The sequence below is a fragment of the Dicentrarchus labrax genome, unplaced genomic scaffold (genome assembly GCF_905237075.1).
Source record: "Dicentrarchus labrax unplaced genomic scaffold, dlabrax2021, whole genome shotgun sequence".
Taxonomy (NCBI): Eukaryota; Metazoa; Chordata; class Actinopteri; family Moronidae; genus Dicentrarchus; species Dicentrarchus labrax.
Window position 1 is genome coordinate 24,898,068 of NW_026136715.1, and position 27,629 is coordinate 24,925,696.

The 27,629-nt window shown below is 39.7% G+C and overlaps 1 protein-coding gene across 1 annotated transcript in view; it reads right to left on the bottom strand.

Annotated features, from left to right (window-relative positions):
• LOC127377739 (copine-9-like) overlaps positions 1 to 27,629 on the bottom strand; it is an 89,330-nt gene that overhangs the window by 43,800 nt on the left and 17,901 nt on the right. Inside the window, exons 3-6 of the mRNA XM_051425887.1 lie at positions 24,733 to 24,779; positions 20,965 to 21,068; positions 18,640 to 18,679; positions 16,264 to 16,343 (exon numbers count right to left, since the gene is read on the bottom strand). Of these exons, the coding sequence (XP_051281847.1) occupies positions 16,264 to 16,343; positions 18,640 to 18,679; positions 20,965 to 21,068; positions 24,733 to 24,779 (271 nt within the window). The remainder of the gene's footprint in view (positions 1 to 16,263; positions 16,344 to 18,639; positions 18,680 to 20,964; positions 21,069 to 24,732; positions 24,780 to 27,629) is intronic.

A 27,629-nucleotide genomic window follows, 5' to 3' on the forward strand; every position in this document is an offset into this window, starting at 1 on the left:
CTCCAAATCAGAAATAATGTATCCCTTCTGGACCCAGCACTGGCAGCAACAACGATCTCTCCTCTAGCCTAAGTGCCTTATGTAATGATGTTAAAAAAGAGGCCAGTAACCTAGGTGTTATTTTCTGACTCTTTTGATGCTCAAGTGACTAAAGTGGTGCAGTCCTGTTTTGCCCAACTGAGACATTTAACCAAGATCAGGTCATTCCGTCCCTCTGCAGATTAAAAAAAGACCAACCAAGCTTTTATCTCCACCAGACTTGACTATTGCAACACACTTCTAGTTCAGTTCAATTTCAATTCAGTTCAATTCTAGTCAGCAGGCGTAACATCCAAAAAATGCAACTTTTAACATACATGTTCTAAAGGAAGCAACCACATCAAACCAATCCTTACTGATTGCTGATTCACTGAAAGTGAAGCACTTTGTAACTAAATAACGTGCTAAATAAAGTTATTAGGCTATAATTACTATTATTATTATTATTATTATTATTATTATTATTATTATTATTATCATTATACTCAGCATCCATTACCACATCTAAAAGCTTTAAACATTTATTTACACAAAATATATGCCAAAGAACAGATGCTCTGCTTCTGAAACATTTCAATTGTTACTGTTATTTTTAGTCTGCCAGCAGATGTTACAGTAATGATGATCATTTTTGGCCACAATTACTGATAACTTTTAGCGTAGAATACTGCTTCCACCATTATATTTCATTTGATGATTAAAATGCAGAAAGAAAAAAACATCCAGTAAATACCGTAATTTTATAATAGAAAATGACTTAACCACAACCATATGTACTTGAGCAAAAAATTACAATAACAATTCATTATTAACATAATTGTGAATAAAATGTATCACATCCTCAGCATGTTTCTGTATTCTTTTGCAAAAGCTGTCATCACTCACTCCAAACAATCTTATCCAAAAACTGTATCTTCCTGCTCCAAATCCTTTGTTGTTTCAACAAGTGGTGTTGCTAACAGATTAGAGGTGTTGTCTGTGTCTGTAACAGAAACACATTGTCACATTATTTGCCAAGATACTCAAAGCTGGCAAGCATGAAACTAGCTCTAAGCTAATTTCCACTTGCTCAAACAGAGCCAATTGCAAATATATCTTTGGTTTACAAGATAAAGTAACAACTCATTCTTGCCAGTTGGAAGACAAACAGTTGTAAATCTCCATGCTGATTTATCTGCTGTGCAGTGGAGGCGGACTTTTCAGCAGGAAATTAGAACTGATGAAACAAAGAATAGTTTCCTTTTGTATATGTTTCCTTTACACATTTACACACACAGCAAGAATCACTGGTTCAGGGTAGTATTTGCTGAGACTGACACAAAAAGATGCTGGGGAAGTTCAGCAATTTGACAAGGATTACTATACTTTTTTTAAAGACATTTTTAGTGAGGGCAAAATGAAATGTCACACATTTGATTTCCAGTCTGATAAGATAAGATAAGAAGAGCAGCAGCAGCCGCAGAAGTGTTTTGTCATTTGCCTGTCATAGCGGAGCAGGCCAGATGAGACCTGAACCGCCACACCAGATGGCAGGTGACTGATCTGTAGGACACAGACCACAGGGGACAGAGTCACTGATGTGTGTGTGAGGGAGAGAGATAGATAAATAATAAAGAGAGAGAGGTTGAGCGGGTTTTTTTGTTATATTCTAATTTTAGTTTGAAAAGTAAACTTTACGCTAAGTCAAATTTTAGTCTTTTACTGGGTATCTGGAAATGCTAATGGCAACTGACGACAACTAAATCCTCTAAATCAAACATACAGTAAATGTTAAGTGACTGTGGCATTCATGACCTTTAAAGGTCAGTAGGCTTGCTAACTAGTTTTAATAATAGCAAGCTGTCAGCAAGCTTGAAATCCAGCTCAGCTGACTAAATAACCTTGATCCCACATACTCAATAAGCGGACTCTGGTTCGGGTCCAGACTAAAATACAATTTAATCTGGACCCAGAGTAAAAATTCAACACAATTACCCTGTCACAGATGATCAAGGGGTCAAGGGAATTTGCTACTTCACATGTATTTGGTAGATTTAGAAAGTTTCTGCTACCCTGTTCCCTGAGGTATTGTGTAGGAACTGCTGCAAGTGTGGAGTGCAGAGGTTGCTGTCGAGAAAAATCTGCTCACTGAACTCGCAGAAGAGTTTTCACATTCTCTGCATTCATTCAAGCACATTCACTGTGGGTCTAACAGAGGGAGTACCTTGTCACCACTCGAGTATGTGACATTCACAGACTCCACCGAGATACGAAGGTGAAGCCAAGGTCTGTGTTTGGTATCACTGGTGATTTATTTCTGTTATTTGGGTATGATGCTGTAATTTGGGATTCATTTGACCATGACCTCTGATGTTTGTGGTTGAAGGCTCGAAATGCAACTGTACGTACAAAGTCTTGTCCGTCTAAAGGTTCGTGTTTATAGTTGTTCCAAAGAGCCAAACTCAAATGCGGGGCAAGCTGTCCAGAGGGCTGAGATATAACAGTTCCAGTGAGGCTAACAATTAGATAATCTCTTCTCATAGACAGATGGGGATTTTGGCCACCTATAAGGATGCCTCCTGACTTAAAGAAGGGTATTCAAGGCCAGTTGACTGAAAAGACCTCAGGGTATCTTTGAAATGGCCAGGGAACACTTAGGGATGAGATGAAGGAAGTTGACATTTTGGGCTGCACCACCCTAACCAGGACTCAAAATTTGGATTGATCCAATACTCCTTGCTTTGTCCATCAAGGTTTAGTCCATTAGCATTGTTTCAAGGGTTTATTATAGGAGAAGACCAGGAAGAAGGTCTTTGCTTCTGGACAGAGTGGTAAACACCCTTCAGATGTACTGTTGCTTTGACATACTGTCAGTAAAGTAACTTGATTAATGCAACAATCATATAACAAGACTAAGAATCTACAGCCGTACTAGTGTCTCTGTGAAGAGGTACTTATGCACAGCAGTGCTTGAAAATGTGGATCTGATGATGATTCAAGAGGAAAGGTTAAGGGATCAGCAAAGTTTTTACAATTTATCCCGAGGAGAACATGACCGTGTATACCAAATTCCACGACAATCCATCCAATAGCTGTCAAGACATTTCACTCGAAACCACAAATATCAACTTCATGGTGGCGCTACAGGAAGGAGGATGATTAAGGGTTTTAGGATTCATCATCTGGGGACTCTGAATGTCTGTACCAAATATTGGGCCGATCCATCTTGTAGCTTTTGAGATATTTCACAAGTGAAAATTTTGAGCTGCAGGTGGCACTAGAGGAAAAGTTAGGGTTCCTTAGGGTTTTTCCTCTCTTCACTATGAATATATGTTCCATATTTCAACATTTCCATCCAAAGCCAACCCAGAAAATTCAGTTCTGTCACTGATTTGCAACATTGCCCACACTAGTCTTATACCAGAGATATTAAAGGGATATGGCAACATTTCTGACAGCTGACATAGTATACATCATCAAATCGCCCAACCCTAGACACAGTAGCGCTATAATATATTGAAATGGACATCTCCCCCCAATATAGTCATTTTGGTAACCTCAGGAAAATCTGGACCTTGGTCATGTCTAAATACAGCAGGAGTCACTTTCTAACAATGTGTTTCTACCTGTCTGTCTTTATTATGGTGTGTTGCCATAGCATAAAACAACATCTGCAGATGCCTCCTGCACCACCGGCAGCTCAGTAACATAACACTGTCTGCAATCTGCCACTATTCGCTACCTCTCACGGAGCACAAAATGTTATTTTGTGTGGCTGACAATTTTTATATTTTTTGCCAAAAGTTTTGGGGCACTATATGTGTAATTTTTTTCTTTGTCTACATGACATCAGCCACAGAGCAGAAGGCATCCCACCAACTAGCCCCAATTACACACGTTTTCCTCTCCAACACACTACACCGACAGACTGACCAATGCTTTGCAGCAAAATCCAGACAGGTATAATTTCATGACACGGGTTGTTTTGTCGTCATACACCCAGCAACATAACCATCCCTGCAGACAGCTTGTTTAGTCCACTATCCAACTCATCAATCTGCATCTGGGCACCTGGCAGCGTGTGGGATTGTTAATAGAGCAGCCTCGTTTTTTCAGATTGCATTTACAAATGGATGATTTGTCTGGTTTTTGCTTGCTTGTCAACTGCAAGTGGTGATGATGTGGTTGAGTTATAAAGTTTTACCACACGCTCAGTACTGCTCTGCATCCTATGTAGATTAATTCATAGATTATATATGTGTGTATGTGTGTGTCACAGGTTATGTTTTTTCAAGAAACATAAATTCCAGTTAAAAATACCTATGTGGTCGTGGTGTATGGGTGTCCATGTAATATATCCCGCCAAGCTCCCCATTTATATTTTCAAAAGGGTGCATTTTGGATCATTGTTATACATTTACCGCCTCGGCTAATAGCCCCCCTCGGTTACCATAGAAACACACAGGTAAGTGGAAAGGAGTGCTTAGTTCGCCATGCAGCATGAAGCCCGTTTCTAAAACTGTTGACCTATAAAAACATACACCCACCAACATGTGGAGGCTACTGGAACCATATATGTTTTGGACTCTTTGTGTGTGTTTGATGACAGCAAATGCAGGAAAAAAATCAATAACCCAAGTTTTTTTATATAAAGGGTCTGTGTTGTCTTTGTCCAAGCTTTTATTTGTGTGCTTTCTTACAGCTTGCAAAACAAGTGCAGAGATTCTTCTAAATGACACAGCACATATAGAGAGGACTCTGCAGTTTGGAAAGTAAACAGATCTGTCTCTTTCTGCCTTTCTCACTAAACTTGTCCTTTCCTGCATCTATCTTCCCTTGTCTATCGCACCAACTCCCCTACCCCAACTTCATCATCCTCTCCTCTCTTCGATCTTTTGCACCTTTACAATCTCCTTCACCATATTTTCTTTCTTTCTTTTTACTGAATTACTTTCCCTTTCCTCGTCTCCATCCTGTCTGTCACCCCTCACGTACCTCCCTTTCACTTTCTATCTCTCCTTTACCTTCCTTTCTCCCGTCATCCTCCTTTGTTTCTCCCCCCGGGCTTTGCTGTGTCTGATCTATCAGAAGCTCCAGACAGCTGTCTATTCCCTGCAGGCAGCCATCAGAGACACTGACCATATGGGAGGAATAGTGATTGTGCTCCGTTGGTCTCTTATTGTTTCCTTTGCCTTTGTCTTTTTAGCCTTTTCCCGAATACTTCTTATATAGACATCCCCCTTCAATTCCTTTCATTTTGCTTTTCGCTAAACCTCTCAGGCCATCAAGAGCCTAACTGCTCAGCTTGAGGTGAGGGGAGGGGGGGCGGAGGGGAACTAGGTATTTTTGTGACAAAGCCACGGACACAAGGTGTACAGAGGGATCATTAGGGAATTATGTGACAGTTACGTATCTCTGCTGTGTTGTTTCGCTTGTTTGGGCTGTTTTTTAAATTCAAAACATTTGTCTTTTAAGGGAATTGAGGCCACCAGGTATTTTTGTCTGAGGTATTTTAGGAGGTTTTTATGCATGGCGGAGAACAATTAAGATAAAAAGGGAAAAAAACATTTTGTCTGGATTATGGGAAATAAAATGTCAGCTTCAGTTTGATATTTGTCATTGTACATTTCAGCACTGTACAGCATTGGTACAGAATGTGCCACAGTGAATTAACTTTCCTTTTTGTTAGAGTATTCAGCTATAACTTTAACTCTTACATACTGTCCGGGTCAAAATTGACCCGTTTTGACATTTGACAGCAGTAAAAATACCCTACATGTCATTCTTTTAACCTGAAATTTTCCTAAAGTGTAAATGTAAAATACATGTTCTAGGGAATCTTGAAACTGTGAAACTGTATATTCTATGTCTGTGTGTATTTTTATGGGACAGTGGTGACAGAGTTCGGGGGGACCTTGACACTGTCACAATAACTGTTCGCCCAGGTTCCCGAGGGCCATGGGGGAACCTCGAAACAGTGAAATAGTAAAACAGCATAGGAGTGGTCAGACTTGCACCTGTATCTGCAGCTGCATCTGCACCTGTACCTGAACCTGCAATGTAACAATATAATCTAAAAATAGACAAAATTAGAATCAAATCAATGTGTTTGTGTGTGTGTGTGTGTGTGTGTGTGTGTGTGTGTGTGTGTGTGTGTGTGTGTGTGTATGCACAAAGGGACAAAAGAGAAGGAGATGCAACCTCTGCTCTCCAAAAAAGGACTGCAAAACAGGCAACCTGCAAGTCCCACTCATACAGTTTCCTACTACTTCATTGAATTCACTGACTAGTTTGCAACAAACATGTTTTATGTGTTGTGTTTTGAATACCGATGTTAAATTAATTATTATATTATATAATTAATTGTTGTTAATATAATGATATTGCAGTAAGGACAGTGTCCAATGGTTGCAATAGTTATGTGGTTTTGGTATTATAACAGTTCCAGAATGTTCTTGCCATTTTCACTATTAATAAAATATTTAAATCATTATGGCTGTTATGTTTTCATGTCTTAGGTAAAACAGGACATGATATAGTGTATTTTTTTCTCAAAAACAAGTAGGCTAGTCTAGGACCTTAAAAAATACACTCTCATGCTATCTAAAATCATAAATTAAGGATTAATAATGAATGTATTAATGTAAGATAGGCTATTTACATATTCTGAATAGATATGTAGTTCAAAATATGGTATAGACACTTTTTATGAGGACTTTCTTGGACAAGGTCAAATTTGACCCGGACCATACTGTGAAGGCATTGGATATGAACAGTTTGTAAGGGTAAAGGTGCACTTACACATATTTTCATATTATTAAAAGATCTAATGACTACATATAATGTTAAAGGGGTCACCCCACTACAGTTGCCATCAGCTCTACAGAGCGTATTGCTGTATTTCAACTCACTGTTTTGGTTTTACGGCCCAAAACTTTGGGTTTGATTCACTCTCGCTGCTCCTCAGTTTCTGTTTCCAGCCACAGTAGGCATCTGTTTGTATAACCCCACTGTACGCTACCTGCTTAGCACCAAATGGCACCTAGTTAGTGACTAGCTGGTAGAGCATTTAACAGCTAATAAGGCATATTTTTAACACAGGAGCTGGTGTGTATCGTTTGCTTTGAGAGACCTTTTCTCCAAGAAAATGTCAACTTCTAGCTTTCCAAATCCCCCTTTAATATCTGACGGCAAATACTTGGAGGTAATAAAAAATTCTGTTTTAAAAAGGCAACATAAAGAATACTGCGTAGTTTGTGAAGCTGACATTTAGCTTAATGGCTCCTTAATTGGTCACGCAATAGGCATAGCAAAGTCACAACACTTTGTTCTCTCCTTGAGGTGTCTCTAAATAATGAAAACAAAAATATAAATCTGCCAATTATTTATGCAACCACAAACCATGACAGCAGTAGACTTCTTTAGTGTAGTACAAGACTGACAGGGTGAAACAGTTGATTTTAGAATTGCATATTTGTTGATTTAAAAGAATACATTCGAGAAATAAAAAGAACAAATATGATTTTAAAAAGTTTCCTGAAGTAGCGCATCCTGCCACACATTTTACAATTCTGACTGGCACAGTTGCTTGTTTAAATAACAGCATGCTTTTTTCAGTCATATCTCCATTTGATGGATAGATTAGGCTGTTATCTGCACAATCTCCCTCGTCAGGGTCTTTAAGCTCCACTGTCCCCCATTAATCACAGAATAAGTCATAACAATCCTTAAGACAGAGGTCTTATTGTATGTAACCTTTCACTTATTAGTCTACTTGCCAGCCAATAGAGCCCCATTGTGAACCTGGAAATGTTGAGTACCCCAAAGTTTTATGTTAGAAATGTTAAGTATAAATCCCCTTGTGTCATAAAACACCCATAGTGTCTAAATCTTCTGGATGTTCAAAGAACCCAATGATACTAGTGGGCTGGGGTAGTACGGGAAAGGAATCCACTGGTAGTAGTAGTGAAAGTGGATATCCTAAGGAAAGCGAGGGGCCAGGACAAAGTAGAGGCAGACTGACGCATCACATGGACAGATCTCTGGCAAAGTCTGAAAGTCTGTCTCTGGGGGCCCATCTTAGACACATACCCAAGTTTGATTGCCACATTATGGGACAATAAAATATATTTTTTTTTATTTAGTAGGCTGAATTTCGTGTCCCTGTTGGTCAGGATAATTCACAGACCTTGTTGATCATGTGCAAAAAAAAAAAAAAAAGTCCCTACTTGAGGGACATAATGTCTTAAGAGAGACTAGGCCTACATTTTACAACAGGTTCTTCAAACATTTGACTGTAGAAATACTAAATACAACTATATTTGCAGGAATTATTTTTGTATTATGTTGTTGGATGAGTGGGAAACCGGAGCATTCCCTGAGGAAACCACCACGCTTGTCTTAGATTGCAAAATTGTCTTTTAGTCAGTAGGTGCCTCTGTTGGAGAATTATGTTTTGTGGAGCTAGGCACAGAAGGATGTCACTAAATGTTGATGTTGATGATGTTGAAGTTTCTTGTCACATCACTTGATGTGACATTCTTTTTTATGTCTTTTTTTTTTTATTATGTTTTTGGATTGGTGGGAAACCGGAGCATCCCCGGAGGAAACCACCACGCACGTCCAGACTGAAAATTGTCTTTTGTCTTTTAGTCAGTAGGTGCCTCTGTGAATATGATGTTTAGTGGAGCTAGGCACAGAGAGACTGACCACTAAATGTTGATGATGTTGAAGTGTATTGTCACATCAATTGATGCAACCTTGATGTGACAATAAACTTGATTTGAATGCTCCTACTTCTTCCAACTCTGAGGTTTCCTCAACCCCAGAAAGTGACGGGTTCTTTTCCAGATGGAGGGCGTCTTTGGTTTCTCTGGTTGCTTCTCCTCAGTGCCTTCAGCCTGTTCTGTGGGTTCAGAGGTAGGTGCATTAGGGATGGACTCCTGTTTCTTGCACGGCTTCTCCTCAGAGACTTCAGCTTCTTCCATGGCTTCGATGGCAGGTGCGTTAGGGATGGAGAGCTGCAGGTTGAGTGAGATTTGAGCATTGAGCTGAGTTTTCAGCTCCTCCAGCTCTCTCTCATAATACATCTCCGTCTTGATGGTATTTTGTCTCAGGATACTGATCTCATCCTCCCACTCATCCCTCAAGTCATCGATAATACACCAGCCCTCTGACGCCATGTCTGCATGAGACTTCATGTGCTGGTCAAGCTCACGTTGAAGGGTTTCAATCTGCTGTCTGGCAGTGACGATATCAGTTTCATACCGGAGGCTGATGTCACGGTATGAAGCACTGATCCTCTGCAGTTCTTCTTCAAGGATCTTGTTATTGTCCTGCTCGGCCTGCATCTCAGCTCCAAACTTCCCTTTCAGGTCCTCATAATTATTTTGAAGGAGGGTCTTCTGCTCGATCTCTTGGTCAAGCTGGTGCTGAAGGGTCTCAGCTTGCTGTGTGACTTTGGTCAACTCAGACTGATACCTGAGGATGATGCCATGGTGTGAGACACTGATTCTCTGCATTTCTTCTTCGAGATTCTTGTTCTTGACCTGGTGCTCCTGCAGCTCAGCCGCGGACTTAACTTGCAAGTCCTTATACTGTTGCTGAAGGAGAGTCTTTTGTTTGATCTCCTGTGCAAGCTCTTGCGGAAGGGTTTCAGCCTGCTGTTTGACAGTGGTGACTTCAGACTTCATACTGGATGCTGAGCTCCCGATATGAAACAGTGGTCTTCTCCAGTTCTTCTCTGAGAAAGCTGTTTTGATCCTTCTCCACTTGAAGCTCAGCTTTAAACTTCTGCTCAATGATTATGTGTGCCACTTGTAGCTCTTCATAGTCTTTTTGAAGATCTTTCTTTTTTTCTTTTGGTGTTGCCTCAAACCATAGTGGCAACCTGTGTGGTGCTGAGAGTATCTGCATCACTGTACTTCTGCAGCCTCTCTAGATCTCTCCTGGTTTCTTTTCCCCTGTTGATGTTCATTTCTTTCAGGGTTTTCTGTTGTTGCAGCTGAGCTCTTGTGTCTTCCAGTTCTTGACCATATTGTTGTCTTCTGGCCCTCTCTTCAAACAACTGGGCTTCAAGCTGGTAAACTTTTTGACAAAGTGCGTCGTCTTGCCAAGCCCTGCCTCTGGCCTGCTGTCCAGAGGTCCTCTGGAAACCTCTTTGATCTCTCTGCATGTTCTTTGGCTAGTAGAAATAGTTGCAAAGAAATGCTGTTGTCTACAGTTGCAGTTCTTCTCTGATGAACAGATATCGTCTGTATCAGTGGTCTGCCTACTGGAAATTGTGACAATTTGAAATGATCTGCCTAAGAAGAGCGATCTCTTATATATAGACTTTTGATTTGATTCTTAAAGTTCCATTTATTCCTCTATTTTTTTTTCTATGTTTACATTCAAATACACATTGCTTTTGTTTTTGAAACACGTATTACCTAGCTTGAGGGGATTTGATGATGCTCGATACTCAAACTTTTTGTGTGAAAAGGAAATCATATAATCATCCCTTTCTTGTTGCTGCTGTTTAAATTCTCCATGATGCAAATTCAAAAGACGCACTGCAGAATTATTTCCTGGCTGTATATCTATATACGTATATATGTATGTATGTAATTATATAGATAACTATTGGTTTATTTTATTTATTTTCTGTTATGACATATAACAGAAAAAAAAAAAAATAATTTCTCTCCTCAAGGTGAATTCTATTAAAGGACACACTGAAAAGATGATTAATCACATGGAACTTTTGGCAGGTTTGTGATGAGTGTGAGTGATTGTCCCTGTCTTTAAAGTCCATTTAATTAAAAAAGGGATACATAAATCTGTAAATCTTTTCCATGCCAACACTTGTGTCTGTGTCTGACAGAGTTTGTGGGGTTAAATGCAGATTTACTTAATGCTTTTAAATGTACTGAGTTGTGCAGAAATAAAAGCCTGAATGTTTCTTGTTTTTCATTGTGATGGCAGGCTTAATGGATATTTTTATATTTGTTCTGTTTTATCTACAGGCACTGGCATCCCATTTCCTTTACATTCCAACAATGCCAAAATGTAAAGTACTTTATTGCTCTCCCTCTCTCTCTCCAACCCTGTTGGTTTTTCTCTTCGTCCCTCACTCCTCCAGCACTGTGCCATTTGGGCTGACAGAGGACCATAACCAGCTGATTGTTTGGTCTGCCTGTGCATGATAAGCTTTCTAAAACATGTCAATAGTGCTGCTGGCAGGGGACAGCTGGAGGGGCCTTAAACTGGCCCCTAGCCGACTGGACTCATCGTCCAAGTCCCGCAGAAGTCAGTGGCAGTGATTCATATACTGTAGGTCACTACCATTCCAGACAAAAAACTCCACAAACCCAGGCGAACTTGCTAGTGACAGATTGGAGTTTTAGTTATATAGCAGAGCTGGCACTGTTGGTTGAGCTAAATCTCCATGAGTAACGCCAAAGAAGCTTTTAGGAGTGAAAATGATATAACTTGGACGGAAACTACAAACTCTGAAAATATTAATAGATTTTCAAATCCATATTAATTCTTAATTTAATAAGTCTTAATTCGAGTTAAAGTTAACTCCTGAATTTGCAGTTTTTAGTTTGTATTTCAACTGTAACAGGGTCCACAAGGTCCACTTACTAGTTTTTTTACAGAGCTTTCAACTGCTTCTCACAGCGTTCCTCAGTGGATGTAGTTTGGTTAGTTGTCATGGATATAGCACAGTTGTCAATTGAAATATACAATTATGGTGCGTGAACAGAGATTGAAAAGTGAGCATACTCCCTCTGCTGAGAAAGACTGTGAGATGGGGTTTGAAAGCTCTAGAAAAACTAGTAAGTAGACCTTGAGTTAAGGGATTCATATTTTTACCAATACTAGTGGTATGGCTTTAGGGGTGACAACGTCATTAGCTGTTGGTCCTCAGTGGGGTCACCACTTTGGTCCAACCTGAAATATATAAATATAACTTTTGGATGGCTTGCCATGCAGTTTTTTTAACACATCATCAGGGTCTCCATGCAGATTATGAATCCTCCTGACCTTCAGCGGCCCCCGTGATTTGACCTCTAACACCACCAGCAAGTCAAATGTTTCACTAAACCTGTAAAATAGGGACAGATTTATGAATTTAAAGGAAAAACTTGAATGAAGCAGTGGCGAAATAAATGCAGATGCTTTCATACTGGTCAAGAGGGGCCACTGAATGGTTTGATGAGAATGAAAATAACGTTAATCTACAACACTTACGAGAGAATGGAGAAGCTTCCAGAAACCAGGAGGTTTGTGATGGTTTTTGATGGCTCCAAAATGTGTACAGGTATTCCTGGTTCCCAGATGATGTACCCAAATGACATTGATGACCCCCTGTGTTTTCCTTTCGGGCCACCATGAGGTTGACACTGGTGGTTTTGACTAAAATGTCTGATCAACTTGTGAATGAATTGTCATAAAATTTGATACACTCATTGTCATTGTCCCACACAAGATGGATTTGTTGGTTTATTTCTCTCTTTGGTTTATGATGGTTTATGACTAAATAACTGCAAAAGTGTCATTAATCGCAGCAGAACTTCAAGTTTAGTGCTGATTAGCAAATGTTAGCATGCTAACATGCTAAACTATATAAAAAATAGAAAAACTGAAGTTGCTTAAAGGGACACTTCACCCATTTGCTTTAAGCTTTGTATCATTAGAACCCCAGTCATATTTTTGAATGGTCGTTTTTTTTTTCACTCACGCTACAGACCTATTACAGATCAGTGGGTGGGACTTCACTTGCAGAAACTAAAAAATATAACCGCCATCTTGTTTGGAAGCTAAGCGGAGGTGCTGTCGAGCCAGACGTTACGACTATGTTAATCAATCTAATATGGAAGAAATTTCGTAAGTATGATGGTTGAATCAGATGTTCGTGGCTACCTTTATGAGCCGCAATATAGCGAGCAGCAGCTGAGGCTGAACAGGAGGCGGCTGAGGCTTCTGCAGCCGAGGCAGAGGACCTGCCTGTCGCAGACGAGGGGCCCGGACTGGCTCGAGCTGGGGCGGACTGCTGGTGCCTGTGCTCGCTGTGCGCCTACGGACACACGGACGCCTGACTGTAAAGTGAGTGTGGCACGCTCAACACAAAGACCATGCATCTCTAACTGTGTGCTCAATGTCTTGTAGACAATATCGCCTTTCTGGAATGGGTCCTGCAAGGCGAGAGATTGGGTCGAGGCCATCGTGTCGTTTTACCCGCTTTTGTGGTGCAGGCTATCCGACAGAAATATCCAGCTCCAGATGGCCAGTACTGCGGGCACCGAGGAGTTGAGGACGCTCAGGAGGAACTATAACTGTCATTGTTAACATATTTCTTTTTGTTGTTGTTGATTTATTTCTGTAAATAAATGGTTTACATTCACGTTGTTGTAGTCCTTGATAGTGTTAGTGGGAGCGGCTTGCGGAGCTGTGCATTGTGGGAGTTGTTGTCTTCCATACAAATGCGCCCTAAAGTCACTTTCTGTCTTTTCTCGGTCAAATAGGCACCAAATTCAAAATGTATGTTACATTTCGACTACATATATAACCCACTTTCAATAAATATTAATGTTTCCACGGGTGAAATGCTCCTTTAACATCAGCATGTTGGCATTCTCATTATAAGCGTGTTAGCATGCTTATGTTAACATTTAGCTTGCTAGCTGAACTCTCCTAGCTTTGCTTTGTAAAGTTTTTGTTTGTGACCAGGATATTCAGGATTCAGAACTTTTCTCTGGGTATAAGGTAGCATGGCTAGTAAGCTGGTGGGTCAAGCTAAAATGCTAAGAAATCATTTTAACAGCTTTTACTGCAGTTTTAAGAGGGTAGAGCTGTAACACTTTTGACTGAGGGTGTTTTCACCCCTGCCTTGTTTAGTTCGGTTGAATCGAACCCTGGAGCGTTTACCCCCTTGGTGCAGTTTGTTTGGGAAGGTGTGAACACATCAATCGCACTCAGGTGCGGACCAAAACAACCGGACCGAGACCTTATTGAAGAGGTGGTGGTCTCCGGTTCCAAACTAACTCTGGTTCTCTGGTTTGTGGTGAGAACATGATCCAACCTCGAACTGACCCAACTACAGGAAGCATTGCGCCTGTTTTTGACTAAACCACCTCCCGTAGCCAGCTCTGCTGGCCATGCTGTGTTGAAGACCACAGGCGTAACGTTACCTGATGGATCTTCGGAAATATTTTTGGCTGATGAGCATGTCACAGTTCAGGAGGATTAATGCGCGCCTCCGCCTGAACTGTCTTGATATGCGTCGTTGGCGACTCCAGTGCATCATGATATTATTTTCCAGCTTCAGCCTCGCCTCATTTTCAAACTGTACCGTTTGCCTACAGTGATAAGTGCAAGCTATGTAATACACAATGACCAGGGCCAAGAGCAACCCGCGTAGTTGTCCCTCCATTGTAAAATTTAAAAGTGGCGCTCTGGAGTCTGCTCTTCTTTGTTTACTTCCGGGAGTTTTCCCGCATGGAAATTCTGACCAATTAGAGAGCAGTTTCCTTGCGCATCACACATTTTGGTCTGCTTGTAAATGCTGCTTTGTGAACACAAACCAAACTCGAGGCCATATGCAACAGTGTAACAAGTTGGTCCCTGATTCGGACCAGAGCAAACGAACTATAGGTGTGAAAACGCCCTAAGGAATGGGGACTCAATACAAAATTAATTGGTACCCATGTGTGATTGAATGATTAAATGTTTTTAGTCAAGCAAGAATGCAAAATATTTGCTGGTGCCAGCTTCCAAAATGTGTGTACTTTCTGCTTTCCTCTGTTCTATATCATTGTAAACTGCATATTTTTGGTTTTTGACTGTTCGATAAAACAAAACACTGAATCAATACCTTGAATTCTAGGAAACGCTCGTTTTTTTTCTTAATTTTCAGAAATTTCTTAGGTTTCAGGCAAAACTATCAAGCAAAAAAATGAAAGAAAAATAAATCTAGCCAGTCTGTCTTAGATACTTTGTAGCTCACTTGTTTGATTACCGTGAGAGATTCAGCTTTAGCTCTCTTTGTGTCACAGGTGGTGGTGACCACCTGGTGGCGCATATCTCAACACCACCTGGAACACTTCAGAGGAAGGTAGAGCTGCAGCTGAAACTGTCAAGGTAAACAGACAAGCACACTAGCCAGTCAGTGAGGAGCAACTCACAAACAAAGCCTCACAAAATGTCATCTACTCATCTACTCTACTCATGTCTCTCTCGCTAAAAAATATTACTTAGCCAATTAGATTATTTTCGCCTCAGTGTTCAGAGAATTTAATTTTCAGTGTCTTGCTCATGCACTCTTCAATTTAAAATATGAGCAAATAGATAACTGTTTGTCATTAAGGTCATAAAGTCGTAACACATATACAAAATAAATGTTCACCTTATTTTTATAATTGAAATTCCTCTCCACGTGCTAACGGAGCCACAAACTTCAAATCAAATCATGTTTTTTCTCACTCATGCAGTAAAATGTGCTGTTGTGCCGCAGTTATGCTTGTATAGCTGATATTATAAAGCTTCTGATGCATATGCTGCTCTACAATGTAAAGACCTGTTTCCCTACATGCTGTATGATGAGCTCCCCAGTCTTTATGCAGAGATGGGGGGATACCCTGTCTTTGCAATACAATGGGTTCAAATCTGGCCCGTGACTTCTCTGACCTCATATCTCTCTCTGTCTCCCGGCATTCCTTTCACACCACAGAATACAGTGTTATCTAACACTGCAGAGATGCAAGGAAAGTAGGGTTTCGTGTTTGCATTGAATGCTCTTTTACGATGGGAATAAAACCCCATTGATTTCTACCAACCACATATAACCAAGCATAATTTATGAGGGGATTCTGTATCTGTCTGTCAATATCCAGAGTTATACTGACTTCCTTTGCAACAAAATACTCTTGCGGGCTTCAGTGGCTTTTATGCAACATATAAAAAAAACCCTCAATAGTACTTCAACAACAGCAGCTCAGTGTGCAATAATCCAACAGGTTTATGTGTCCTCTCACACTCTAAGCTAACAATATAATAGACTAGGCTATTTAAACTTGCTGAGTCTGTACAGATTGCATTAGAGAAATGGCTCATATAGTGTTGTTTTCCTGTTTCACTCCAGCCATCAATTAATATGGAACAAGCATGTTTTGTTATGCAAAAAAATTTTGTGCATAATTGCTATCATGAACACCTGAGCAAAAAAAGCAATTTCTCATTGATACAATAGACAGGACTCACGAGAGGGTCTTCTCCAGCCGCCCGCCTGTGGAGCCGATGATTTCTCCAAGGGTACAAAAGGTCTGGCCCAGAAAGTCCTTTGGGGGAAAAACGATAGAAAAGAAAGAATTAATTGCATGACAGGGCCAAGAGACGGGTCCAGACTCTAAACAACAGAAAAGTACCGTAAATATGACCTGCAGAGAACTTCAAGGATAGTCACAATTTTTACAGTGTCATAAAACAATACTCACATGCCCATATGTACATTGAAACTGTTTAGGCTCTGTTATCTGTCCTCTTCTTCATAATGGCCCTTATCCTTCCTAATGTTTTTCTAATGTAAGTGATGAGTGACAGCCCACCATCCTTCCATACAAAACTCCATTCTGATGTTTATCTGAAGCTAATATGATGTTTCAGCAGTCTGTGTTAGAAAAATAATAAGGATCAGTCTTTTTAGTACCAAATTACCTCTTTTCAGGTCCCTGGACAGAGTCAGAATTATGGCAGAGGGACAGTAACACAAAGAGGGAAAATTGTACAAATAATAACATAACGTATGAAGATCCCGTCTGAAACAACATATTAGCTTTAGCTTAACTTTTAAAGAATGTCCTTCCGTTGATTAAGTAACAGTTCTCAGCTCAAGTCTCAGCTCTCCAGCCAGTTTATGTGATTCCAGTGCTGTTTATTTATAAGAAACTGCATGGGATTAGCATAAAGTGGGCATGTCTGTAAAGGAGGGACTCATGGGTACCCATAGAACCCATTTTCACATATCTTGAGGTCAGAGGTCAAAGGACCCCTTTGGAGGTTTTGCATCGCCAAGATTTTGCCTAACTTTGGGGCGTTATTTAGCCCTCTTCCCGACAAGCTACCATGACGTGGTAGGTACCAATGGGTGCCAAAAGTCTTGTTGTCCCCACTATTCCAGTGCCAGTGAAGTTTGCTATAATTTTGTTATTACTGTATTTTCTTGTGTGCTGCATACCATGTGATCTCAGTTGTGAGTGGCAAAATGAACGAGTGAATGAATAGAAGTAGAAGTCCCTGCTTGTTGCAGCCATGGTGCAATATTCATTTTGCACACCTCTAGGACACTGCAGTGTGCTCAGTGGTGACAGATTCCAATTTATTTGGAGGGCTCTTAAACTTTTTGAACATATGAGTTTATGAGTTAGCATCAAGGGAGCCAGCTCATTAAAATATATGAATACTAAACTAATTACTCTACACATTTCTGGACAATAAACACTTAATAGGCTCAATAGGAATTCTGAAAGACTATAAAATCATCAGGGATAGTAATAGAGATACTGAAGTTATTAAAGTCCCATTAAAGTGTAATTTCATGTTATTGAAGTGTCATTTTAAATGAAATTGAACTAAATTTAGGGTTTAATTCCACCTTTTATATGAGCATGGACCCAGCTAGGTCAAGCCCAGGAAGTCCTAGTGGAGTGCTTGTTGACCGATTGATTATTCTTAAAAGGACCACACTGTGCATAAGGCAAATGTCCTCATTGTAGAGAAGAGTGTTCCCCTTCAATCAGCATTTTCACTGAAGAACAGATTTTGAAGTTTACAACCAGCCCACAAACTACAGGGAGAAACATATGGCAACATTAAAAAGCAGAGAGATGACACAACACAATAAAACTGCACAGCAACAAGGGCAGAGCGCTATGTGTTGATGTTTGTCATGTGTGGGCGGGAGCAGGTGTAGGTGTGAGTCCCACAAACTGAATGTGTGTAGCTCCTGTAAATGTCCTGACATCCACAATCTGCTGTAGTACACTGTCTCAAACAACAACAGCTGCTATCACTTTGAAGTTGAGTTCTGAAAGTTGCTTTACCTGAGCGAATGATAAAATGCAGACAGAAAAAATGATGGACAACACTACGGGGGAAGCTTTCCTGATGGGAGCTGCTGGTGTCTCTCCTTGATGAGAGGAGATGAAAGAGTGGGAGAAAAATACAATAAAAATAAAGTGAATGAAATGCAAAAAAAAGAGAAAAGAAATCACATAGGTCTCCTCTGGGGACACTGAAATATATTGGAAAATAAAAGGTGAAATGAATATTATAGCAAGGCTCATGTGGATTATACAGTCTGCATATACAGCACTCACCTTCTGCTCTCCCACATGAGTTGGTTTGTTAAGAAGAAAAGAAGAGTTTTGTCACAAGCTGGATTTACAGTACCCTTAATACTAGAGTAGACTAAATAATAGACTTTATTCTTGCTGAATCATCATTATTCCTCACTCATTCACTGTAAATTAGCTTTAACAGTATGAGTAATGCTGAATACAATGTGATACATTTGAGGGCTGATGGAAGTTGTCAGCGCTGAGTCAAAACTGTCATTTGAGTTCGACATACTGTACTTACGTGTTTGGAAATGTTACAGCTTCTGGAGTCCACATTGTACCTGTGAGAAACAAATGGGTGATAAGACTGGAAGAAGTTGTGTTTGAAGAGATTCAGTGCCACTACATGTTCCACTGGTATTAGTCTTGAAGAAATTGAGCTGTTTACTTCCAAAAGCGCTGACCTGCTTCATTTTTTTATTTGCTATTAATCATTGGAGTTGGGCAGTAATATATTAGGCTACTGAGTAACACATTAAAATACTAAAGTTTTTCCAGTAACAGGTAATGTAAGAGTAACAGTTTGAATATTCTGTAGTTATACTGCCTTTACTAATCCCAGTAATGTTCTATTACTTCAGAGCACTACTGGGATCCGGGTGTCCGAGGGCTGCATTACGGAAGAACTGGAAGCAGCGTTGGATGCATGGCCATGTTCATTCCTATGGAAGCCGCTCATTGCCACATGAGGTCAAAAGAGTTTGACAAAGTACCCAGATTTTCTGAGGAGACCACCTCCTGTAGCCGTCCACGAACTTGAATACGGATAAAATGATTTAATCATGTTATAAGTTCAGTCTAGACCGGCTCCATCTGAAAAGTGTCCTGAGATAACTTCTGTTATGAATTGGCGCTATACAAATAAAATTGAATTGAATTGAATTAATCGTGTGGCTATTTCCAAATGATTGTGGACTGAATGGATCAAATTCTGATCTTACACTTAAAGACATCTGCCTCTTTTACAAGCTTATGGGAAAAAGTATTTTGGGGTCAGTGTTCATCAAGTGACGTCATCATTGCTGTCATTGCACGGTTTGGCCACTGTGTCATAGGCTTCAAAGCCCGGCGCTCATCCTGGGAGCTAGGTGTGTCCAGGATGTATTAGCTTGACTTTGGGGCGGGGGAAGGCAACTAACCCTTGTCAAACAAGAAGAGATCCTCTTTCTGGTTATTCAAAATGAATCTGGTTTACGTGTTCTTGCTTTGCTAGCTAGCCACTGGCAAGGCTATATTCAGCTCAGGACTTCTGGAGTGCTCTGTGGCATCAGGGCTAAGCTAGCTGTTGAGGGTCAGTAAAATAGCCTACCTAAGTTACAAAACATTTATTATTTCTACATATACAGAAGAGACATGTGGGTTTGGAGTTTGTTGAAAAGTAAAGCTCAAGTGACAAGTAGGCTAATTAGCCTACTTTTGCCGTTGAATAAAATAAGGGAAATATGATTCTTTGTTTATTATGGGCACGGAGAGAAACCACCAGCACTTAACTCCCCATAAAACAACTAGTTTTTACATTACCGTTTGTGTACTTTGTAATGTGTAATTAAATAAACTAGATATAACTCCTCATTACTGGACTAGCTTTAGAGGTGCTGCTACACATATTTTTAAACTTTGGCAAGAAACACGCTAGCTAGTTCCCCCTGCCTCCTCTGTATGCTAAGCTAAGCTAAGCTTACTCCATGCTCTAACTTCATTATCAACACAGAGAAGACAAAGTGTTATCCATCCTCTCATCTTTCCCTGAAAGAAAGTATATGAGAACATTTTCTTAAATGTCTTTTAAAGATTTTGAATGGATAATAAACAACTAGTAAATAATACGTAATGTGTGTCAAGTAATTTGCCCAGCACTGTAAATCATTAGCACCTTTTCCATTTAATTAAGTTTCTTTTGGACGAACTGACCAAGAGCCAAGAATAAAAAGGGGTAAAGTGCTGTTCTAAGGCCTACAACCTCTCACTTTTGTAGTATCTGCATTGTTTCACAAAAAGCTGATTATTTGGGTACCGAACATAAAAAATGACATAGCAGGAGGGATGCTCTGAGGTTGGAAATACGCACCAGCATCATCACAAATAATGCACCTGTTCCATTTTCATGTTCACACTGTATACGAGCTGCTGCTCTATACCCAACTGAGCAGTGAAAGCAGATGTCTGATGCCTTGATTAAAGCTACAGAGGCAAGTAAGTGATCCTTCCCTGCTATTGATCATGGATAACAGGTAGGTGAACTGAACAGAATAACCAAGTGGGTAAACACACACTAATTTAATCAGCATGGCTAAAAAGAAGTGGCCTTTTTTTTAAGTCTCCTTCTTCGATTGGACATCATAGCATCTAATTTTAGCTGTGATTGGCCTGTTCATTTATCCGAATCGAGCAAAATTATCTTTTTTGTCAAACTGAGGACCTGCACAGAGAGAAATTATTCTAATGCAATCAAAGGCATTGCTACCTTCTGGTTACTCTGAATCCACATTGAGGTATTTACACAGCAGAATGTATCCAAGTTTAAATGAATTCAGATTTATTCAGGAAAAAGAAAATGACTACTTACACATCAAACCTTAGATTTTGTTTCTCTTCAAAGAAGAAATCCAGGACAAACTTCCTGACGAAATCTGGATTCCGAGTGTTATCGATTACCTCTGTCCTGCCAAACTACAAAAATAGAAAAAAAGTGATTATTGGCATTTATTACATGTTATTATAATAATAATGAAGAAGAAATACACCAGAGAAAGAATAAAATTCATGAGATTCAGCAGCAACCCATATTACCATTGTAACATTCCACACAGGATTGGAATCCATAAATACAAATCTCCTTTGCAAAAATATGACAACACTCTATCACACTGAGCTCGTCTGTGCTGTGTGCTAAATCTGGTGTCCCAAGAGAAATCAGACTGCTACATTAAATCTACATTAGAGTCAGCTCTCCACCCTGCGAGCCCACAGAGTCTCGGTCCCAGCCTCCCTCCTGGGCCAGGCCGTTTTCTCCATCTCCCTGACAATCACACCAGTAATCCCCCTGGTGGACTGCCAGCCTCGCCTCCGCGGCCTGGCCCGACAGCACCGTGTAATGAGCTATTGATCTTGGCACTGCCTCGCTGTTGCCTCAATACCTCTACTCATGTCTTTAGTGTCCAGTGCACATAATCCGTGCTATCAACTGCGTCCCTAGCCTATCCATTACCAAAGCCTCGAAGGGGAGTGTATTGGACCTCAGAACGTACCTGCCGCATCGACCCAAAAGGGAAAATCCCATGATATTTTACTTGTAGTGTTTCTATTCTTAGGGCTGGAGGCCTTTGGTTTATAATCTCACTCAGGTGTGATTGGTTAATAGGTGTTGGGGCGTTGTGGGTGAATGTAAGGGAATTGCTTTGTTACTGGGGGAGATGTGAGAGTAAGCAGAGCAGTTGGCAAGACAACTATTGGTGGTGCACAAAAGAAGGATTTGTGCTCAAAGGTCCAGTGTGTAACATTTAGGAGGCTCAACTGACAGAATTGTAATATAATATTCATAGGTATGTTTTCATTAGTGTATAATCACCTAAATATAGGACTCATTGTGGTTTTGTTACCTGAGAATGAGCAGTTTATATCTACATACACTGTGCGTCGCCTTCCATGGAGTCCACCATATTGAACCGCCATGTTTCTACAGTAGCCCAGAAGGGACAAACCAAACATTGGCTGTACATAGGGGTGTATGTGTTTTGTCCACATTATGTGACCACCGTAGTTTCTCCTTCGTGCTTGGAAGGGGAGGGTGAAGCGACAGAGTTATCTGCAACTACATCACTAGATCCGACACACTGGACCTTTAGACATGTGTGAACATATGCACAGCTGTTGTCTTAAAAGAAAATATTTATGAACCAGTTGATTGTAGAGATTTTGCCAAGGAAATCTGCAGGTCTGAAACTTACTACTGGGTGTGTCCTATGGCTTACTTAACGGGTATTACAGTAAAAGTACAGCAGCCCTACAATATTTATTGTGTATGGGATAGTTAGTATTTTTTGTGTCAAAAGTCAACAGAGATTGTGCACATTTCAAAACGTGGGTCAGCTGTGTTTATCCTAGAGCTGCAGAATGGAGTGAACTGGCCCTGAACTTTGTTTGTTCTACAGCATGACCTTGGTAGAGCTCATGTGGACTCAGCACCTGGAAAGAACCCAGATACAGATGTATTCAAGCTCATAATAATTCAAAAGGCTAATGGGTGATAAGAGCCAATTATTTATTGGTATTAGTTATCCCTACTCTGACTATAATTCTAAAGCCTGTGAAAACTAAATTAAATGTAATTAAAATCCTAAATATTTTTTAGCAAAGTGACTGTTAAACAGTCCAATTTAAATAGGGAAAAAAACATTCCTAAGTTATTACATTTCACACTCAAAACTCAGCTAATCGTTTTCATCAGAACTGTGTGTGAGCCTGCATTATGTTCTGGGGATTGTAAATTGTTTAATTCAAAGAGTTTTATTGCAGAGGGGAAAGCCTTGTGACAACAAATGCGCTTTAAGGAAAACATAATGCCAACCAAATTACATTTTTATATTAACATAACGAGGAAATGTTATTAATTAAGTAGAGGGCAAAAAAATATGTATACTTATCAGTATCAGTAAAATGTTCACTGACAACGTATTGTTTCACACCAAAACAGCCAATCTTGCAATACACTATCCACACATAGTGACAATTGCATTATTTATCTTTTTTATAGTTATGTTTAGGCACTGGCAACAAAAACTCAAAGAAAGTTAGTTGTTGCCTTTTTTTTTGCCTTGCAGTTTATTCAAAAGATGTATTTGGTGGAGTAGTTTATACTCCAACAAAGCAGGTTAAATAAAAATTGATGGTGCGACAGTTTGGGCTCTCCAGCACTCTGTTCTCTCAATGTGAGTTTCAAAGTTCACCAAAGTTGAATTATGCAAGCCAATGCACTAATCACGCTGAATACATTACAATGCATTGATTTCACCACAAAATTCAGCTCATGTTGGTGTGACCAGGACTTAAATTTTTCCAGTTTTCCAGTGTGTGGTCACACATGATTGTTTGTAGTCCTCCATGGGCAGCAACTGATTTGTGGGAGCATGTAAGTGGAGGATCATATCCATAGGCTGGGAAAATGGAAGCACTTGAACAGAAAACAGTTTAATGTACTGCACAGCCTGGTGCCACAGGAGCTGTAAACAAGCATAAAAAATGGACAAAATAATAATAACCTTACTCAAATCACACACAAAAAAAACCAACAATGGAAGGCAGAATATGGAGTAGTTGGAGACATGTTAGACATGGACAATATAGTGATAGGATAAAATATATGCTGCTTGCACAGATTGTTTTGTGCTTGCTAATAAAGAATGCTAAGGCACTATGTGACAGAATGTTCTGTTTTTCAAATTATATATCAAGTATTGACATAATGCAAAACATGATGTCAAAAGAAAACAAAGGATCTGTCAGGTTTCCATTAAAGCACAATTATCTGCTCGGTGTCAATATGTGTACGGCCGACAGCGAGGTGTTTACTCTGCTGATTGCGGTGCAATTCATGCCGTGTTTTTGATTAAGCCCTGTCACGTGGAAGAAAAAGGTGTGAGGAGTCTTGAGGTGAGGGGATCAGCAGTGGCAAAGCCCTCACTGACACATCGGTGTTGACTTTGAATTTCCAAATGAAATACACCACCTAAAAACAGAATGCTATAGGCAAATTATATGAAAATTTCTGAGAAATGATGTGTGCCAGGAAATAAAAATCAAAAGGGGAGGAATTCAAAAAAGCAGCAATGAATGGAAGGTCACATGACCCCGACTTAAAAAAGAGTGACAGAGGGCGAGACAGCAAGAGGTCAAAGAGAGCAGACGGTGCATATCTGATGAAACCTTAAAGGAATTTCCCTTCTTTTTCTCCCAGCCCTGAGCCATGAAGTGAATTGATTTTTTATCTTACATCAGATACCTGACATAATCAGATCAATTGTATTAATGTATTCTTTAAGCTGTAATATTAATTCATCAGTTTGGGTCAGGTATATGAAGTCCATTTCAGACTGTGGTTACGCTTGTGTGGGCAAGTGAAGAGGTTGACACTTTCAATTTCCTACAACAGTGTTCTCAGGGGTTTGCAGTGAGCTGCCTCTGGACTTCATCTTAATAACCCCCTCTCTTAGCCCCGACTGAAAGGTTTGAAGTTAATACACATTATGGCATTCCTATACAAGCAAACACATCTGGCAGACAGGCAGACACAAATATTGGATGTTGATATTGGAGAACAAAAGTTTGCTTAACGTACCTCCCTCCATTCTTTGGTTCCCACACCCTGCAAGTACAACACGACCACTGGAATGGAAAGAGGAGGACAAGAAGCCGAAGGGGAAGCAGGAGGAAGGAAAAAATAAGCAATTTTAGTGATTAGCCTGATGTTTCTTACATGTTGGCACCTGCAGCACCTGACGATATCAAAACACTCAGCTAAGAAAATCAATGTGACCCACTTTCATTTTCATTAGATCGGGTGAAGCTAAAAGCAAAGTCAATAATCCCTTAATAAAAACTATTACAACACCGTTAAACTAAAAAATACGGGGCAATTAATGGATTTTAGGTATTTAATCTTTAATGAATACATAACCATAAATAATAATGCAAAATAGGAGTACAGTTACACTTAAGGATAATGAAAACATATGATAACATAATGAATTTTTTCTTGGGTTCATTCACACTTTTCCACTAGTTCTATGGAACAGTGTAGGAGTAATCAATCTCTGGTTTATGCCTTGCAGATATGCTGTCACCACCTTCAGCCAGGCCTCTCCCCCTATTAATATCTGTAATTACAAAAAGAACTGCGTATGTGTATGAGGCATTACTTTAAGGACCAAATGAAACATAAACATCCTCCAAAGGAAAAAAGAAGAAAAAGAATGAGTTGTTTCCCCAAAACAACACATGTTTACACTCAAATGAAAAAGCCCGATAGCAGCCATAGTAACAGTGCAGCAGTTATGATGTATTTTTGTAGTCCAACCTGGCAAGTTAGCATCGCACTCACAAAAAGCCAGTGGGATTTGGCAGAAAATAAGCTCTGTGGCGAACAAAGGTTTATGATGATTATGATTTTTGAACATGTTTTGTTCAGCCAAAAAATCTTCACAAGTAAACACTACTTTTATGATTTTTGAAGGGTAAATGTGATCGCCAGAAGTAACATGCTAACGTTGGGCTATAAAAGAACGTCACCACCACTAAACTTCCAACTTGTAATTAAAATCTACAAGTTAGAAAGTTTGAGTTGGAATAGTTTGCAAGAGTGCTAGAGTAAATATAACATGGCTGTAAAGGCAGTGACTAGATAAGGCTCCAAGTTCAGACATTTAATTATGTCTTATTTAGCCACTTATTAGTCTTTTTTTAGACAAGTAAAAGCTTTAAAATTCACATCTGTGGTATTTACTGCCATATTTTATGTTGTAGATCAAAACGAGAAAATCTCTTAAGCTTGTGTTAACCACAGACCTTATTTCAGGCATTTAACCATAAAACTATTCAAAAAATCATTGACTTCAAGGCGAGGCAACCGGAGGTGCAAAGATGCTAACTCTGTTTATGGTTTTAGGACTCATTCCTGACGCTCTCTATTATGACTTCTGTCATTATTCTCAACAATGGTTGGATGTCTTGTCATGAAATTCATCATAGTCCCCGGAGCATAAATCCTATTGACTCTGGTGATCCCCTGAGGTTTTCTCCAGCACCACAAGGAGGTTGACAGTTTTGGTTCAGAGTGAAATATCTCAACAACTGTTAGATTGTCATTAAATGTGTTACAACCAGTCATGGTGTTCAGAAGATTAATCCCAATGTTGGTCATCCACTGACTTTTCATCTAGTGTCTCAAACTCAATTATATAAATTAATGACATACCTAACAACCTCAACTTTGTGTTTAATGTTAACTTGGTTGCATGTTAACATGCTAACACACTAAACTGTAATATTACATTAAATGATGAATAAATACAAAAATAATTGATAGATAAATCAAACCTATGAAATGTTCACATAAAAACTAAAAGAATGATTGGTTAATAAAACTTAGGACTGTGGGTAAGACGGGTATATCTTTGAAGACTAGAAGCATATACCTGAACAATTTGTAGTGCAAACAAAGCCTTTGCCATTATTTGGACATCTTTTTTTATTTGGTTTTAAATTAACATTACAGCCCTATAAAGTTGTTAGTCTCTAAGTATTGTTAAAATAAGTGAGTGAATATAAGCCTAAGTTAAAGTATGGGTCCCCTGCCAATATTTGTGCTGTACTGTTTACAAAACCCTACTGTTCAGCAAACATTACATTTGTCTTCTGAGGAGAAATCTGGCTTCGAGTACAGCTGCATAAATATGCAGTAAGGCAGAAGAAGCCCAATTATAACCCACACATTCATCATGCTGTCACGTTAGGATCAAACATATATATGTTCATGCATATGCAAACAAACAACATTCACTAAAGGCTCTTATGGGATGTGTTAATAATTGACCAAGTGTTGCTGTTTGTGTCTAGACGGGCACCATCAGCCACTGTGTGCCTCTGTGAAGTTTGGACATTAGCTCTAATGAACTTGAAACTGTCTGCACGATTAAAACCACATTTTCCCTCCTAATGAGCAATTAACAGAGGGGAGATAACAGAGAAAGGGCAGCGGGCAGTGAACCTTGTGGGCGCTGCGTCTTTAGAGGAAAACAATCTTTGTCAGACTGTTAACAATACTGGAAGAATACAGTGCTGCCTGAAAGGGTTTTGTAAATCTGAGAATTACAAGTTAATCAGTTTGTGAATAGCATGCAGCCTTCAATTTAATTACAGAAAAGACGACGTAAAAGACTCCAGGGATTAAATCTGTTTGCATCAAAGACCTTCCCTTAATGCCCTAATGATGTTCAAGAGACAGAGAGTATGTCTCTTTATCGAAGTCACAAGACCTTTGTGTTTCCCCAAGGTTGCAGAGTAACAGCGCCACAGCCTGACAGTGGGCTCAGACAAATCCACGTCGTCGAGGCTACATCAGTGCCGGCCACGTCCGAAGAAGCTGGCTGATTGCCTGCTTTATGGAAAGTGACTGAGAGAGGAAAGAGCCCATCTGGCCAGCCACAGAGCAGTCAGATCACTAGGCAATTCATTGTC